The sequence below is a fragment of the Oryzias latipes genome, chromosome 21 (genome assembly GCF_053564925.1).
Source record: "Oryzias latipes strain Hd-rR chromosome 21, Olatipes_Hd-rR_3.1".
Taxonomy (NCBI): Eukaryota; Metazoa; Chordata; class Actinopteri; order Beloniformes; family Adrianichthyidae; genus Oryzias; species Oryzias latipes.
Genome location: NC_136257.1, coordinates 18,026,848 through 18,046,294, shown reverse-complemented (window position 1 = coordinate 18,046,294; position 19,447 = coordinate 18,026,848). Strand labels below are relative to the sequence as shown.

At 38.0% G+C, this 19,447-nt stretch overlaps 1 protein-coding gene across 7 annotated transcripts in view; it reads right to left on the bottom strand.

The window, feature by feature from the left end:
* The window catches only part of gulp1a (GULP PTB domain containing engulfment adaptor 1a), a 121,603-nt gene that overhangs the window by 77,226 nt on the left and 24,930 nt on the right, over positions 1-19,447 (bottom strand). For 4 of the 7 annotated variants that reach the window (XM_078939368.1, XM_020712829.3, XM_020712832.3 and 1 more), the window contains exon 2: positions 2,864-2,949. The exons of the other annotated variants lie outside the window; for them this stretch is intronic. Coding sequence is in view for 2 of the 4 variants with exons in the window: in XM_020712829.3 (XP_020568488.1) it covers positions 2,864-2,935 (72 nt within the window). In the remaining 2 variants the exon portion in view is untranslated. The remainder of the gene's footprint in view (positions 1-2,863; positions 2,950-19,447) is intronic. 7 annotated transcript variants of the gene reach the window in all.

Sequence of the window (19,447 nt, the reverse complement as noted above, 5' to 3'; positions counted from 1 at the left end):
CTGTCAGTCTGTCTTACTTGGAAAAATTAATTAGTCAGATGAAGCCATCAGGATCTCCCAATGATCCAGTTCCATCTCGTCTTTTTAAAGAAGTGTTTCCCACTCTGGCTCCTTATGTTCTCAGTTTAATTAACAGCAGTTTAATTCACGGGAGTGTGCCCTCCTGCTTCAAACATGCAGTAGTAACACCACTGATTAAAAAGCCTGGCCTGGACTCCTCCATTTTGTCAAACTTTAGACCAATTTCTAAGCTCCCCTTCCTTTCGAAGGTTTTGGGGAAAATTGTGTACTGCCAGTTAACAACGTTTTTAGAGGAGAACAGCATTCTTGAGGTGTTTCAGTCAGGATTTAAACCCCGTCACAGTACCGAGTCTGCGCTATTGAGGGTTTCAAATGACATTTTTCTAGCATCGGATGCCGGTCACCATGTTGTTTTGGTCCTGCTCGATCTGGCAGCTGCATTCGACACAGTTGACCACCAAATCCTTTTGTCTCGCCTGGAAAGCTGGGTGGGTCTTCGAGGTAGTGCTTTAGAATGGCTCAGATCGTACTTAAATGAGAGGAGCTTCTGTGTCCGTCTTGGACGTGCAGAATCCCGTAGAGCAACTTTCACATGTGGCGTACCTCAGGGCTCTGTTCTGGGGCCTCTCCTTTTTTCATTGTACCTGCTTCCACTTGGGTCTATTCTCCGCAAACACGGGATTTCATTCCACCTCTATGCTGATGACAGTCAGATTTACATACCGTTAAAACAGGAAGAAGCATATTCTGCTCACCAGTTATTATAATGTCTTGATAACATTAAGACATGGATGTCATGTAACTTCTTGCACTTAAACCAGGAAAAAACAGAGGTTCTGCTATTTGGTCCAAGTGACGTCTCTAAGGCACATGTCGACTTAGGAGTTTTAAATGATCACCTGAAACAGACAGCAACAAGTCTAGGTGTGAAACTGGATAGCAATTTAACTTTTAATGCTCATATCAACTCAGTGGTGAAATCCAGTTTTTTTCACCTGAGACAACTGGCCAAGGTTAAACCTCTCCTCTCTCGCCATGACTTTGAGATTTTAATCCATGCTTTTATTTCAACACGTTTGGACCACTGTAATGCTCTCTATGTTGGGCTTTCCCAGAAATTACTTGCTCGTTTGCAGTTAGTCCAAAATGCTGCTGCCCGTCTTCTAACTGGTACACGGAAACAAGAACATATCACTACCATTTTAGCATCTCTTCATTGACTCCCAGTTCGCTTACGCATGGATTTTAAAATTCTTCTATTTGTTTTTAAATGCCTCCATGGACTCGCTCCAAAATATGTCTGACCTGATTCAGGTGTACACTCCCCCCCCCCTCCATTAGGTCAACAAATCAGGCACAGCTGGTCGTCTCGAAGACCGGGAGAAAACTGAGAGGTGACCGAGCCTTCTCGGTCTTCGGACCAAAAATCTGGAACGAATTGCCCCTGTACCTCAGACAGATAGACTCACATAGTATTTTTAAATCTGCTCTTAAAACATATTTTTTCACTTTGGCTTTTAACTGAGTTGGAATCCGGACCTATTTTATGTGTTTTATGCTTTATATTTTCATGTGCTTTTATTCATTTTTGTGTTGTTCAGCACTTTGGTGAACCTTGTTCTGTTTAAAGTGCTTCATAAATAAAGTTGAGTTGAGTTGAGTTGAGAATACTTCAAGTTTTTTTTCGATTAAAAAAAAAACAAACATGGCACAGCTCTCACCCTTGTGGGCCTGTTTTACCGTGTCAGAGTTTTGTTACCTGGTGCGGTGCCTTGTCTTTGTAACGTGACAAGGCGCCAGACCACCGCTGCAGTCAAGATTCGGTGATATAGAGCGATAGATACAATAAGAGCCATTTGCTGTTACTTTGTACTTACTAATATTTTTTTCTTGAGTTTTTCAATGAAAAGATTGGTTGAGTATCGGTATCGGCTACAAGAGGCAAGAAAATATCGGTTGTAAAAAGTCATTTTCGTGCATCACTAATAATAATAATGATGCACAATATTCAGCAACCAGCTGTCTAATGTTATGAGGATGCTGCTAAGAAAGTTGCTCAAGCAGTGGATTCAACTTTATATTTTGAAAATACCAGCTTTAATGACTCTTTTTAATCCATTCCACTTTAAAACATGGATGGAGCTGAAGTTGGCTTCTGATTTTTTAGCTTCCATTTTGACAGTTATGGGTTGAGGGAAAATCTATATCACATTTGGATGGTTCCTATATCAGATCTAATTAACAAATGAATTAAAAGCAGCTGCAGATACTTTACTGAAAGCTAAAAATAAAACTCACTTTTGCCTCGTACTGCCATGAAAATATTGTCAGAAATCAAGCTGGTCCGTAGACTGAAAAAGGTTGGGAACCACTAATCCACATGAACTCTACAGCAAGGTGCAGGGAGGTTCTTCAGACGATTTCATGTTGTCGAAAGACAGATCAAAGAAGATTTTTTTCTTATTCACTAAATTACTAAAACCTGTTTTTTTCCCAGACAAATAACAATAAGAAAAACTGGTAATAACTATACGTCCCAGAATTTGAGTGACCCTTAAAAAACTGTACACTGTGGTCTAACAAGTCGATGTTAAAAAAGCTGAAATGTTTATTTGTTTAAAACAAACTCAAAGTAACCCCACTTCAGGTATATCCAAATTATGCATAGGATGAACAGCAGCACAATGCATAAACATTACCTGTTCTTTAATCTCACTAACTGTGAAATCCATTGCTTTCAAAACAACGACAGAGTGAATCAGACAACAAAACAACTTTACTGTCACGATAAAACAATACCAATTTGCCAGGCTGCTCTGAAGTGAGACCAAAGGGAGCTTACGGTTACTGTGGACTGCTGGTGTTCAGGTGTGATGTTTGTGCTGGAGTCATTTAGAGGTCGATCTGCTCTCATTAGTGTGGCATCCTCTGTGGAAAAAAAAAAAAAAAAAAGAGAAGGAACATGAAAACGAATGCTTTTACAAATGATCTGACCCCAATGCAAGCCTGGGAACTGTTGTGATCGCATTAGGTCATTAAAAAACCAAACTATTCATCTTTTTAACAGCTATATTTATAAAAGGAACAAGAAATGGTGGCGGGGTTCTATTGCAGATGTGGATATTGATGTTTTACTGGGCTTTACTTAGATCGGTTCTACCCACATTTAATTGACCCGTCTCGCTGACAGGTGGAGGAAATCTGAGGCTACGTTTAAAAGTGGTGACAACCGACGCCAATGCAGCAAGTTCTGTTAAGGAATGCAGAGAAACCACAGAAATGTCTGGAAGTGTGCCTGAAAAAGGCCAAAAACATGCATCTAAATAATAAACTTTATGAATAAAAGTGTATAATAAATGTGTCCAGATAACCAAAAAGCTGAGGCAGATGTTTTTTTGACTTGGAGGGAAAAAAACAACTTTGAATTTGAATGTTTTTCCTGGAGTTTGATCTTCAAACAGGCTTTTATTGCTATAGCCAATCAAATGAATACTCTAGTGTGATATGTGGACATGATTTAACCGTCAGTGTGTTTTAATGGTTCAAAGAAAGTAAACAAACACATCGATCAATTCTTTGTAAATAAAGTTATGGGGAAAAAAACTGAAAATCGATGACAAGCTTTACCCACAAAGCCGTCAGATAAGTAAGTGTGGCTATTTAAAAGCTTGTCAATGTGCTTTTTCTAAGAAATGAATGTTTGTACAGCTTCCCTTAAAAAAAGAGGGAAAAACTCAATATCAAACTAGGCTCTTTACAAAATTGAGAAACTTTGTGCTTGATGTTACCTTACAGGGGCGCAGTTTGCTTGAAAGGGCATGACGAATTTGTGGGAAATGTTATTTAGAAAAAGGAAAAGAGCTTGAAAGGTGTTTTATCAAAAGTGAAGTAGGTCACATATGAATTCAAGTGTGAAGCCATCAGACAAAGTTTCAGTTCAAATATCAGGATTCAGTCTGGCTAAAGTCATCTCCTTCCGCTGCTTAAAAGAAATCATATAAAGATTCTGAAAAAAAAGAGGAGAAAAATAATCTCCAGCTTATTTCATTTATAAAATAAAGCTATAATTAAATCTAAGGCTGAAACGCAACATGTTAAATGTTACCTCACAGTAGAGCTGAACATTTACTTTATAACACAAGTGCCATCTAGCCTGAATTTAGTTCCAGCTACGAAAACTAAAAAATTCACTTGTGGTTTTGCTTTCATGTACGTAGATCCTAAATTTGGAACATTTTGGAGCCAAGTGATTTGAAGCACATTTGCTTAAATAGGCATCAAGGGATTAAAAGGTGGCTAAAGCCTTAGTCACAACTGCATGTGGCTGTGCAGAAGTGACTAAAGTGTTCCAGCCTTCTATAGGACTGAATCAAGTGGGCATGAGGGGAAAAACATTCAGACTGTGAATGTTACTTTTGTGTTTGCTCTGTTCCTGCAGGAATAAATAAGAACTGCTGAAGAAGAGAAGAGGGTCTCCATGACGTGTGTGGTTTCTTTGGAGCAGGCATGTAAAAAGTGTTATAGATGGAAAGCAGCCACATACCATCACACTACCACCATTTCTGATCACTGCAATCATTAGGAATCTTCAGGTTAGGCTCCAATTTATTTTAACAAATGTACAGATTTCTGCCGTAATCATACAGTATATTTATGAGGCCCCTCTATGCTATTTTTTGTCAACAGTGGCTTTTTCGCTCTCTAAACACGACATGGGAGGATATAGTGTGGACCACGGTCTGAATTTTACTGAATATATTCTAAACGCACTGAACATAGACGCAAATGAAGCATTCCTGAAAAACAATAAATCAAAATAATTTTAAAAACTATTTTATCCATATTATGTTGTGGCAAAAAACAAGCAAATTCTTTTCTATTATTTCATTTTGATTTGCTATTTGCATTTTTATTTTTAACTGAGGAGGTCAGATAATTAAGCAACATCATATTCTTTATTCCGTCCAGCAATTCATTAGTGTTTTACAGTAATTAGTAGTTTCATAAAAGAAAGACAGTTCTTAATGGAAAGAGTTTATACGCTGCACTAGAAGAAACATGCAGATGGCCTGCAATAAGAATATTAGGATAATTTTAAAAACATATAGATGTATTGACAAATGGACGACCCCTGAAGCCTGGAGCTGTGGTCTGCTCTTGATGTCCTCATTAGTGAATATCTGATCACCCCAATCATTGGAAAGCTTCTCGTTGTGAGGAAAGCTCCTCACTTCTCAGTGAAGTAAGTGAAGTCCACTGGAATAATCCTCTTTGGCACATTTTCACTGGTGAGGTGGAAAGTTGAAGAAACGAGCTTTCATCTGAATTTTAAAGCCAAGTGGATTTTTTATGGTCCGACTTTATTTTGGATTAAGTGGGATTTAAGAGCTCACTGTTACAAAGACAAGCAACAAAGAGAAGAACTTCAACAAAAACTAAAAAGTACAAGCATAGTAAAAGTTTAATTTACTACTTTCTAAAAATCTCTAAACGTTCAACCAGCTGTTTTTCACTAATACTCTCTGGATAATGTCAAATGTCATAATGCAGTTGTAAATAAAATAATGGGAGACATTGTGGAAGATGTGTATTTGCTCGAAAAAACGACGTAAAAAAAATTCAAAGGATTAAACGTGTTCTCTTTTTTCAGGGCTTTTTTTTTAGTTTTTTTTTTTTTTAAGTGTTGCCTGTCTGAGAGTTTCCATCGGAGCAAAAAGTCATCCAGTCAGTCAAGTCCTTTGTGGCTTTTGTTGGTTCCTGAAAGCAGAAACATTCTCGCACCGCAGAGATGTCACAGCCTTTGCACAGAACGGAGATAACATCATGAGCATCTTCCGGCTCTCCGGCGTAAACATACGATTAACAAATCAATAAAGAAAAATTTGGAAAGGTTTTAAAAGCAGAGGTCATTTATGAAACAGACTGTAGGAATCCTAGTGAATTCTATGCATTTAATTACATTTTCGAAAGGATATAAATCTGCTTTTAATCCCATCAACAAAAAATTTTCACATACTTCTAAATTATTTATTTAATAAATCATCCTTGTTATCCTAAGTTATTTTAATTAATAAATACTTTATTAAAAAAGGCCCTCCATTTGTAAATGTTTGTCAATGTTGAGAGACTACAGATGCACATTCCTAACTATCAATCTGCTAAAAAATAAATACAAAATTGTATGTTTACACTGTAACAAATGAAATGCAGTGTTCCATCGTTTGTACCAGGAGTTAGATTCTAAAAAAAAAACACACCGATAGGTGAAATCTAGGTAGTTGGTTGTTGATTTTTTTTAGGGCAAGGAGCAGGGAGACCCAGACTTGTGGCTACATGGTTGGGCAGTAGCCCAGAGGACCCACACTGGATGAAGCTCATCGCACCCCCTGGGAAACGAACCCTGGTTTACCAAGTGCCACTCCCACACACAGCCAACTGTGCCATTCAGCCGCCAAGATACTGCATTCTTGTAACACAAATGTTACTTATTGTACGTTTATTTTTTAGGTTTTATTTTACTGTGAATCAATGAAAAACAAAAAAATGGCTTAAGACGTGTCAGGTACGGATTCCTTCAACCAACTAGAACTTAACGATGCATAAATCATCAATTTAAAAACAAAAAAAAACATGAAGTCTCACTGCAGCTGTAAAACATTTTCACTAAGGTTAACAAATGGCGTAAACTTATATAGCTCTTTTCTACCTTGATTAAGGCCCAAGGCGCTTTTGAGCTCCATGCACACACTCATTCACACACTAATGGCAGTTCTGCTCCCATACAAGGCCCTGTAACCACCAGCGTCTGGGCCAAGGACATGGACACAGAGAGGCATGGTAGGAACCAAACCTGCAACCTTACGATCAGAGGTTGACTACACTGCATCTGCACAACCTCTAACTAAATCAAAGTCATTGTCTGCCTCCTTTATATAACATTGTATCTTAGAATGAAGAAATGTCCAACACTACTTCAGGACTAAAAGGGCAGTTTATTAGATTGAGATTAGTGATGCACCATAGTGACTTTTTACAACAGATACCAGATATTTTCCTGCCTCTTGTAGCCGATGCCGATACTCAACCGAGATTTTTTTAAATAGATAGGAAAAAAATATTAATAAGTACAAAGTAACAGCGAATGGCTCTTATGTATTTAACACATTTGCAGAACTAGTTTTACCTGCAAATAAATTGAACAACAGATTGTACAAACACTTTCTTAGCCTTTTCAGTCTGTCATACATCTGTGAACAGAGAAAGTGCATTCCGATGCTAAGAACAAATAATAAGACTTTGACTCAAAAACCAATGTAACTAGTACATTTTTCAATACATTTTATAACGTGCAAAAGAAATACTTTAATCTTAGAGTAAACTGAAGTGCAAAATAATAACTATAAGGTTTTTTGATGTGCAAAATAAATAGTTGGTCATAGAAATAAACTTTTTAAAATGATAGGCATTCAAGCATTTTTACAAACCAGAATGACTAAAAGAAATGAACCACCACAATTACATTTCTTTTTTTGTTTTTAACTGTAGTTGGATCAATGGGAGATTTTTCCTGACAAGTAGCATCTTTGTTTTCTCTCAGGTTAGCTGTTGATTTTTTCATCCAGCACATTTGCAGCAGAATAGAAAACGCTCATTATCAATACTAGTGCAGGGCGCTGACAGCTATTTCCATTTAAGCCCCACAGGTTTTTTTTTATTTTTTATTTTTCCAGAATGAGCGCTAGCGCTAGCAATGACGGCGGCTTCATATTCTTTCCACACATCGCGGTGGTGAATTTTGAAATAGCTTGTGAGATTTGTGTTGTTAAAGCTTGACCTTTTCCCCTCTTTGTGACACTTCTGTTGAACACATCTCAGACACGGTAAAACAGGCCCATATGGGTGAGAGCTGTGTTAACCCTTGCAGACAGAGGTCTCTAGTTCAGGCGCTGAGAAATGACGTATCCTACATGCTACAGAAACTTGCAGGATGGGCGCAGTGAGCAGGCACCTTGCTGGCACAAGTAAATACAGAGTGGTGAGTTAGTCATCGGTCCATTTTATCGGCAATTTTTTTTCTTTTCGGAATTATCGGCATGATGTCATACTGTCCATTATCGGCCGATAATATCTTGCAACCTTAGTTGAGATGGTAAAAAAAATGCCCCTATGTGATATTTTTCCTGTTCAAACCCTATTCAAAGTTTGCTCTCCACCACACGCAAACACACACTTGCATACATACCCATTAATAAATCATTGTCAGACTCACTGCCTTGCCCAAGGACATTTTGACACGTAGACTGCAGAAGGACTCAATCAAACCACCAACCTTACAAAACAGTCAAGTTTTGACTGTAGTTTTCACATGCATGGAAATGATAAAGTGCTTCACAGAGGACCTTCACACCAGGAACATAATTTTTTTTTAACTACGTAAATGTACATTTTCAGTTTTCCTGTGCGACGACAATAATGTGACATTTTTGAAAATGAATACTAAGAAGCAGCAAAACAACACACTTTTTGCCTTAAGTTATATCCTCGATCACTGAAATATGGGCTCTGGATTCCTTTATATCATAAATGGCCTCCATGAGCAAATTCCATGTGGATGATTAAATCAGTGTGGTTGTTTGTCTTCTTTAGAGCAAGTAAATTTCATGTGATGCACCATCAAGAAAACAAGCATAAAACCTCCAACAAACTAAAGAAAGTTTGATTAGTAAAAAAAAAAAAAAACACAAACCATAACAATTGTATGATGATGTCTCACAACCCTTTGATCCAACAGACTAGCAGATTATTCCTCCAGGGACTGTGCAACAGCTGCTTGAATGCATTCAAGATTGATCGTTCAAACATTAAATTCAACTGCAGAAGCTTGTCTCATAGCAACAAAGCTCTGGTTCAAATGCAATCTTGATCTTTCCAGAGTGGGGATATGCATGTAAGGGTTTTTTCCTAGAACTCCAGCTGCCTTACAGTCAAAAACCTGTTTTGGAGGGAGACTGTTGAGTCCAAACTGCCTGTTGATCGTCTATCTGCACGACTCTGCAATTGACTGGTGTCTATCACTAGAACTACACTGTCTAGAAGAGACCTCAACGACTGGGCTTGGAAACTTCCATAAGAAACATGTTTCGATATGAAATAATTTTCCAAAAAAAAATAGAGAAAGAACAAACCTGAAGTTGAGAAGCTAAAGCTTTTGTAAAGATATTTCTCTCACCTTGGGGTAAGTAAAGGGCACAATGTCCCTAACTTAAATGCTCTGGGGGACAAAAAGGATAAACAAAACATCTGAAAATGCCCAATAAATGTAAAAAAAAAAAAATAAATAAACTATTTACAAAGATTTAAAGGATTGTATTTTTATTAAGCCAAATACTACTTTTTCAACTACTACAAAACAGGGGTATCAAACATATAAAGATGTTTAAAATAAAAAGCACATTTCTAGTCCATTCCTGTGGCGAGTTTTGATTTTCGTAAAGAAATAACCAAAATGTGCAATTCCGCCACTTGGAGGAGCAAAGCAATGTCAAATAGGTGAAACAGCTCATCTCTGCACATGCCAAAAGCGAAACCTAACAGCTCTGCGTCTGAGTAAGATGCAGTCGATCCAAAGAGCAGACGACCTTTCCCAATGGCTGGTTGGTAAGGTGAAGGACTGACATGCAGGAAACCAGGGTTGGATTCCCGGGGGGGAATGAACAAGCAAGCAATTGGTGAGCAGTTAAAACCACCCAGTGAGGGCCCTTGGGCTACACCCTTAATGCTGCTGCCTAGCAGCATGAGTAATGGACACATTAAAAGCGCTTTGAGCGTCTGGAAAAATGCAGATAAATCCAATCCATTATTACTATAACATAAGTCTGCTAAGGATTACAATCTGAGGAGACTTGGGCGCCAAATGAAGAACAGAATCCAGTCATTTGTTGCATTTTTGGTTACTATTGATGAAAGCACGGAAAACACAGATTTACAGCTGTGCATATTTATCAGAGGTGTTAAAGAGACCGTCATAGAGTTTCTAGAGTTGATGGACACAACAACAGCTGATGACATAGTCAGCTCTCTAGTTACTGTGCTGGACAATGTTGGAGTGAACTGGTCACGTGATGTCAGTCTGGTCACTAATGGCGCCCGATCAAAGGTCAGAAAGAAGGCATCAGAGGTCAAAATTCAGGCAGCCAACCAGGAAAAGATTCTTGGACATTTCATTGTGTTTTGCACACTTGAATGGCAGTAAATGTGTTGCTGCACAGGATTTAAAACCTGATATTGATGGACAGGTTCAGGAAAGAAAGGGAAGTTAACTCCAAATTCTTATGTTCACAAATGTTTACAAGTTAAATTTAGTTTAATTTTTCATTGATTTGCACATTTACATTTTAGGCGAGTGTTTCATTTTTTTTCCCGTAGCCCCTCTTGAGTTTACTATCAGGATTGCTTAAGTGTCAGATGTAAAATATTCAGTCTGTATAAAATTGAATAAACCATTTTTTTAAAAGTGAAATGCATTTTATTTGAGATCCATTGGCCTCTGTGAATGAATGTTTAATAATAAGTGATTAGGCTACCACGTTGGTTAGGGCATTTTTTCCAACAGAGAAAACAAAGCAAAAACAAAGCTACAGATAACAAGCTGACCATAGGTTATTTTGCTTTTATGTCACTGGTCCGGCCCACTCAGATGGGTTGAATGTGGCCCCCGAACCAAAATGAGTTTGACACCCCGCCTTAGGAGATGAACAGACATCCATTTACACACTGAAAATGTGAAGCTGCTGAAAAATGAATTCCTCACTGGTGTGCTTTTGAAGACATAAGAACTGAAGCTTTAGTAGACAATTGGACTAAATTAAAACAAAGTAACTGATATTCTGCACCAACGTCTGTTAAGCCCGGATGACTTGTATTTTCACACAAGCAAAGACTAAAGGAGTCCTGAAATTACTCAGACAATCTATGTAGAAGTATGCTTCTGTATATGTTATGGTATATGACATCTGTCATACAACAAAACTTTAGTCAAATTTCTAGATTGTCGTACAACCACCCATGTGACAGTTGCTCTGGGAAGAGAGATTTTAAAGTTTTTTAGCCACTTTATTGTCTAAGTAACTGAAAAAATGACATTTAAAAAGAAAATGTAAAGCTTCTTAAGAAATACCAGCTTGAAAACAAACACCTAAAACCAAAGAAGTTAGCTTCCACTACCAAGCTAGATCCTAGCATTAGGCAGGGCTGCTAGTTTCTACCAACAACCTGAACCAGCCTGGATCCTTGTCTTGGTCTGCTCTGCTAAACATCATTGTGGTCCGAGTAAAAGACTTATCAGACTGTTTTGTCTCACTTAATGCGCCTCATAGTTCGGGGCGCCTGACATGGGTTTGAAAATACATTTTTCATTTATGGTGCGCTTTCCAATCTGCTGCACCCTTTAGAGCAGAAATTGCAGTAAATGGAGGGCAATGTCCATCCATAATAGGGGCCTTTCTAAGAAACCCAAGCAATGCAAGAGATTCTTCCTCTCAACTGGCCAGAAGATGATGTTGGAATCATCTAAGAGATATTTCAGGGGGTGATCTGAAAGAAGAGGGTCTAAGCCTCTTTGCTTTGGCTGATACTTTGTCGAATCTGTATGCCTTGTTTGGTCTAACTAGTAAACAGACCAGGTACACAATATATAACACAATATGTAACTATATGAAATCGAGCACATAATGTACAATTAAGGAAACGGAAATTAGTCACGTCAGGAGCGTCTTCAATTTCTTTTCTTATTGAACAATCCTCTCCAGAAACGCAAAGATATCCTTTAGACGGAAGAATATCTGGAGATAAATCATTTAGGCTTTTCAGATACATAGCAGATTGTACATTGCTGGACAAGTTTGTGTTTTTTTTTGCTTTTCTATTTTTACACCACAACTACAAATTGTTAAGTAAATTTCAGTACAAAATCCTTTTTTTCGTAAAAGGTTTGTTAAACTTAAGTTTTCAAAAATGTTTAGATGAGTAGAAAGGGAAAAAATGTAAAAGATTTAGAATCTGGAGCAGTGAACAGTAACTTAGTTATTTTAGTCTGTTAGTAACTGGAAAATTACTGTTTGTAATATCTTTCCACATATGATGGAACTTGTTTTTAGCATTTAGCTCAAGTTGAATCCAACATTGTTGCCTTCTCTGTGTCAGCAGGTAATTTGGAAACGTGGCCTTTGGAATCTGTTGACCTTTCATGAATTTCACAGCAGTGGAGATGCATTGAAGGCTTTGTTTGTGTTTTTGAGTTTGACAGGAGCAAGTTAGATGACAGTCTGTGAAGCTGCTGTGAGAAGAAGTAGCCGTTTGTAATATCTTTGCTCACAATGCGAGTGAGCCTTGGACAAAAATGTTCACGAGTCCCTTTTTTTAGGTTCTAGTCTCAAATCTCAAGTTTTTGGCTACAATTTCAAGTCAAGCATCAAGTCTGAAAACCCATTATCACACATTGTCACAGTACTTTAAAATATTGAATGGGGACAATGTTTCGGTTTCCCCACAAATTAAACAAACAGCAATTTAAAGAAAATAAAGAATAAAAACATGAACTGTATTAATGGGTCCCAAAATTAAATCCTAAACCAAGTCACAAGTCTCAAAGATCAAGTCGTAAACCAAGTCTCAAATCCCAGCCTTTGAGACTTCAGTGCAACTCCACTCCGAGTGTAAAATTGTGGTGCAGGACATTAGAAAGAAATTGAGGGAAAACTTCAGCTGCAGTTTCAAATATAAATGGTAAATGGCGTATACTTGTATAGCGCCTTTCTTCCTACAAGGACAAAGCGCTTTACAGTCACAGACCCATTCACCCAGTCACACACACATTCACACACACAGTCACACACTGGTGGCGGCTCCGCTGCCAAACACAGGCGCCCGCCTACCACCAGAGGCAAGGTGGGGTTCAGTGTCTTGCCCAAGGACACTTCGACTCATGGGCGTGCAAGGCGGGAATCGAACCTGCAACTTTACGATCATGGGACGACCGCCCTACCGCTGCACCACGGCCGCCCAAATATAAGTGTCACTTACAAATAGGGCTGGGAATCACTGGGTACCTTACGATACGATACGATATGCAATACATTGCTCACGTCAACGATACTATCACGATATGGCGATATTGTGATAATCGATATCCAACAACTCACGATATGTCAAACTTTAAAAAAAAAGAACATATGTTTTTTGGAAAATATTTCCCCATTTTTAATTTTAGACACAATGATCACAAACAACTTGTGTCCTATTTGGTGCAATGAATAACAGACTTTTTTTAGAAAAATGCTGAGATCAGTAATATTCTGACAAATGATGACAATTTTAGTTAGAAAATATATCTGTAAAATTCTGTGTAAACACAAACAGCAATGTTATCATTTATTGCGAAATTGCTGTAAAAAGGATACAAATTATATAAGTCAAGTAGCTGGCAGGCACATAGATATTAAACTTAAAAAAACAAAACCATAGCTATTGCATTATTTAAGTGTGTAGCTCTAAATCCGATGTTTAATACTGTGAAAAAATTCAAGTGTCTTTCTAATAAAAATCTTCCAGAAAAATAAAAATAAAAGTTGTAGCTAGGAACTTAAAGTTATTTAAGACATAAACTACCTTCAGATTTAATTACCAGGGATAAAATACATGTACTTAAAGTGCATTTAAATGTAAACATCTTTGAGAACACAAAAGTCTGGGGAACAGCTGCATGTGATGCATGTTTATATGTTCATGTTTTTCTTGAGGAAAAGCAGTTGGTCAGCATGTTTAGGAGTGATTGAAATTCTCTGGGCACTAATGATATCTCCTGCAGTTGAAAAAACTCTCAGCTGCCACACTAGTCCCTGGAATACACAAATGCATATGGGCCAGTTTGGAGAGGAGAGGGAAGACATGCTGTTGAGATTTCCTCCACAACAGTGGATCTTCAGTGAGAGGCATAGAAGGGGCGTCTTGATATTGTTTGACTTCTTTCTCTGCAATGGAGGCTGCTGATGTAGAGGCATAAGAGGTCTTCTTGAAGGTTTGACCCAGAAGATCAACTAGTGCAGACTTTCTTTTATTGGTGGTGCTGGTGTGACTGCAGAACTGTGGCTCCTCCTCATCCTCCAAATCCTCCTGTAGGTCACCACAGGACACTGGATCCCCTTCCAGTGTCTTGCACTTCTTCAGGTGACAGAAACAAAAGATTTAAATCTAAGGTCTAGAGCTGAGGACATGCGTTGCGTAGGAGATCTTTTTCCACCTCAGACTGATGTCTCTTTGAAAGGTCATGATTGATGGATCTCTTGATCTCTCGAACCAGAGGAGAATCTTCTTCAGTGCTAGTTGTGTTGCACAGCAGTTGGGCTTGAAGAGGAGCGATGACTGAAATGGTGGGATTCTTTTCCTCACACATGATCTTTTTTGCCATCAGCATTGGTTTAAGTGCTTCAACCACCACTCAGGGCTTGAAATGTCCTCCTCTGTCAATGCAGTCTGTCACATTCTTTCTAACCTTAAGAAAAGAAAAAGAAATTCAAATTTAAGTGCTCTCAACAAATGTATATTTTATCATTTATTTTTAAGCAATTATGATTTCTAACTATAATCTTAAGGTGTATTAGCAATATATACACATGCCTAGTTAATTTTTTATGTGTGATGTAATTTACACTTCATGCTCGGGTTTGTAGGACATTCGACTTCATTTCCCAGTCTTTGTTAACAAAATGCACCGTGAACATCATGTAGGACTCCCAGGCCCTGGAGGTCCAGCCGTCACACGTGAGCCCCACTCTTTCTGCTGTCTCCAGCACCGTCTTAACCTTAGCCTTGGTCTGGGCGTACAGTGCAGGGATAATTTTTTCCGCAAAGTATTTCCGAGAGGGAATGTCAAAGCGTGGATCAAATGCATTAATTTAAAACCGAAATCCCTCGTTCTCCACCTCGCTGTAGGCATGGAGCCCCTTGCACATGTAAACGGCAATCCCGTTTGTTATTGTCTTTGCTCTCATGGAAGACGGGGTAGCTTCACCTGGATAAAGGTATCCACACTACATTTCATTTTCAAAAAGTTCTCCAGTAAATGTGTAGCAAAATTCATTTAGAAATGGCTAATTTGACAATTAAAATAGAACAACAGAAATGCTTTTTCATTTTCAAAATGTAACTGCATCAAATGACTCAAAATTAAAAGGAAAAAATCAATACTTCAAAATGCTTTTTCATTTTATACTTAAAAACCGCTTATTCTGTGTCATAATTCAAATGAAAATGCAAAGAGGGGATTGCATTTTTATTTTAACATCCACCCTGCAAAATCTGTCACAAATATCAATTCGATTTAGACACAGCTTCTCAGGACTACGTAGCAGCATTTCCTCCTTCGGACGCAATGCGGTTCGTCGAAACTTCCCCCGGGACTAGCTTTGTCTTCGTACCGGCAACTCGATGGCCGAAGTGCTGCTACACAGATCTGAGAAACTCTAAATCATCATTTGAATTTGTGTTTCCAGTGGTGTCCAGACAAAATAAAGGATGATGTAATTCCCAAATATTTACATCCAAGATGCTCATTGCAGCATTGCCCGCTCTGAGTTTTAAGTTCCTCCACGACCAATGCTTTTAGCACGTATTAGCCTAATGCTAACCGTTCTTCGGGGTCATTGCAGGCAAGAAAAAAGCACTGACCGCACGAATTAAAAAAAATATGAGCAAGCAGGCCCTTAATAATAATCACAATAGTAATAAAAGGACATCTAGAAGATACGTGTTGGTCCAACCAGCAAACGGTAAACGTTTAGCATGCCGAAATCTGCTAGAGCTGTTGATGAGGCTCCAGCTGTCCTCGAACTGCAAAATCCGCGCATAAAAGCATATTTAGGAGATAGTCTCCTGCAGCTTCTGCAATGCTGCAATGAGCATCTTGGATGTAAATATGTTTCTGGTTTTGACTTTTATTTTTCATTATGCTACACAAATGCTTCCATAAATATTAAGATATATCGCCAAATCAATATTTTGGCACACCTCTACTTACAAAGAGCCTTCAAAACTTGGAAATAAGTCAGCAGTGAAAAGTGATTTAGTATACGGATGTCCCGATCTAATCAATGTGACTTGATCAGAATCAGATGTTGTATCCTTGTTAGGAATCAGATTTTTATATTATTCTCAATATTATGATCAGCGCAAAATACTTTTAACTCATTGTCACAAATAAATAGTCTACTAGAAGTCTGCATATTATAGACAGATAACAATATTTTATTACTGTAAAGCGCAGCCGAACACAACAGCAGTTTGAGAACGAGACACACAAAAACAGTTTGTTAAAGTTGGCAAGATATTCACAGAGTCGGACTTCCGGGCTCTGTTATCCTTATTAAACATTTAAACTGACAGCAAGTGTCTCGATTGGTTTGTCTTAAAACAAACAACAACCTAAAAAGGCATTTCCATTGAAAAAAAAATCTGGTTTTTGCTTTTTTTTAATAAGAATGGCTCTCTCCATGCTGCCAACAAAGTTCCATTGATATGAGCATTAATACCTATAATATTCATGCTACAACAACGATCTTTGGAACGCAGCATAGGTTCTAATGAAATAACGACTGAGGGACTCACTTGAAGGCCTTGTTATCCCTCAGTGTGCAGAAAACATGTGACAGTAAGTGGTTTCAGGGTTAAAAAAAAAGATAAACCCAAACTTTGGCCCTTTGGTACTTTTTGATTTAGTGATTTACTTCATAGTTTAGAGTCTTTAGTTCCTCCACAAGCCTGAACCACTCATGTAACCACTATAAACAAAGACCTGACAAAAACTCCGGTTTTGTTCTGATCCACTGCATTTCAACAATAAAAATATTATGAGCTCTTCTATTGAACCAACATTCACAGAACAACTACCTTTGATTTATAAGAACAGAAGCTATACATCAAACTTGGACGGTGACATTTTGTGTTATAAAGAGATTTCTGAGAATAAGGTTAGAATTAAATTCAGCGAGGTCCAGACAGTCCTGCCAAGAGCTTTTCAGAAGACGACACAAGGTAACCACATCAGAAACAAAGGAATTGCTTATCCGGCTCTAACTGAGATTAAAGCGTCCAACTATGAATGCTTGATCATTCTCAACACTGCCAGTCAGATGGTGGAAATTTTATGTATATCTTGTTTAAGAATCCAAGTGGGGGGAAAAAATACTAATAAAACATTTGCACTATTTCCACACTGATTATACAACAGTTTGTGCATTTTCTTTTTATTTATTTAGTTTTGGGGGGGAGCAGTTATATAAAATTAAAATATTTGGAGTTTCCGGTGTTTGGCGATCAAATACCCTATGGTATTTGAATAAATATGGTTTCTTCATATCGATTTAGCAAAATAAAAGTCAGGGTGCAGACCCATACAAATAGAGTCGACATAGTTCTTTCCATAATTCTGCTCTAATTGTTGGCAGACCTGAACTCAAATGATCGCCAAGCACAACTAAAGCCTTTTTTTTTTTTTTTTCTTTTTAAATCCATAATTCATAGTGAAATTCCATCCTTACTGGACAACTCTGCAGTTCAGACTTGAAATTGAAAATACATTTTCAATTTAAAATCTAATGAGACAACAATACAATCTTACCTTTTTTTATTACATTTTTAAATAAATGCAATTACATTTTCAATTGTCATTGTTTTTTGGCACAACAATTCAGCATTTTACAATGGTCAACTCAACATGCAATTTGGTCATGCACTTTGCAATTGACAATTCTATGTAAAAAAAAAAAAAAAAGACATTTCAATTCTTGAACATTTCAATTTCATTTTAAAGTAACTGAAAAACAGCACTTCCAGTATGATGCTTTTTCATACAATGTCACGTGTTTTCTGACCCAAAAATAAATAAATAAAAATCAGACTCCCCCTTCAGCCTTGTACAGGCCAGTTGGAGAGGTTGGGGACCACTGCAACAGAGAATCTGTGGAGGGAGTTGAAAGTCTCACAGTTCAAATGATTTTAGGACGGCCGTGGTGCAGTGGTAGGGCGATCGACTGCAATGCACTTTGGGCCCTCGAGGAAGGTAGAAAAGCGCTATACAAGTTTATGCCATTTACCATTTACTATGAACCTTACAGACCTCCATCATACTTCTAAATTGGACAATATGCAGAACCAATGACAGCCAAACTAAAACAGCGAACACACGAGTAGTCTGTAGCTTAATACAGATACTTCCGGGATAACCCTCATGGATCAGGGGTTCTTTTGCAGTCAAATGATCTTAAAAACAAGTCGGAGCTCTGCCAAAGCAACTTTATGAAATTTATGCCTGAAAACTCGAGAGGCTGACAGTCTGCAGATTATAAATGTATCAAGTTGGTTTGGGATGAACCGGACTGACGAGTTTAAGCAAAGAAACAAACCTACAAAAGTAACAATTTCACAGAAACTTCTGCAGAAATGACAAAAACTCTGTTTCTATTGATTCTATCCTTTTTTTTAGTTGTCTTAGTTTTCTCTGTTATAATGACGTCTTAACAGTAAACTATGATTTTTTTTATAGAAAATGTGGGCGTTCTCAAGCGTATGACAGGTGAGATGAATTTTCAGCCACAATCCTAACTGAGAAACCAGAGCAGAAAAAAGCTGCCGTGTGGGCACATGGATACAGGATAAGCCAGAGATGACAGAAGGGGTTATTTTGAGAATATTTTGAAATCATTGCCCACTATCAATCTTGTTTTAAGATTAGTACATAAAGGGTTTAGGAGCATAAAGAGACTAATATAGAGCTTGTTCATAAATAACTAACAATCAGAATTCATGTTACAACATTTTGATTGTCCAGCACTCACAATAGCAGATTATAATTGCAAGATAACGTGTGTGCATGACAGAAGCAGGAAAAGCTGAACCACAACACTGTGTGCAGCTCTACAATAGATTGCAGTCTCTTGCCAAAGAAATTTGGGCTTTGTCTCACTCAAGTATGAACAGTGTGTGGTACCAGAAAAATGTGTCACAAGCTGATAGCTGCTTGGTTGGACGGCTTAAGCTTTAGCCACTGATCTTTTGTTTACGCGCTAGCGTTTTCAGAGGCATGGAGCAAACGTCTCCTCTTAAATGTGCCTGTTTAGCCCTGCAGATATGAAAGGGCTGCTCTTTGACGTTTTGCTTTCGCTCTCACAAATGTCCATGCAAATATGTTTGCTGGACTTCTGTGTCAATGAGTCACTATGCCATGAGGTACAGATGCATCATGGAAACTGGTCAAGCTGAAAAATCAGAGGAGTTCAGTCAGCGGTCACTTGTCCATTTCTCTCTGATGTTGGTGGTGCTGTAAACCAACAAGTCTTCCTTCTGCATTCTTGTCATCATCCTCACCTGCCATCAC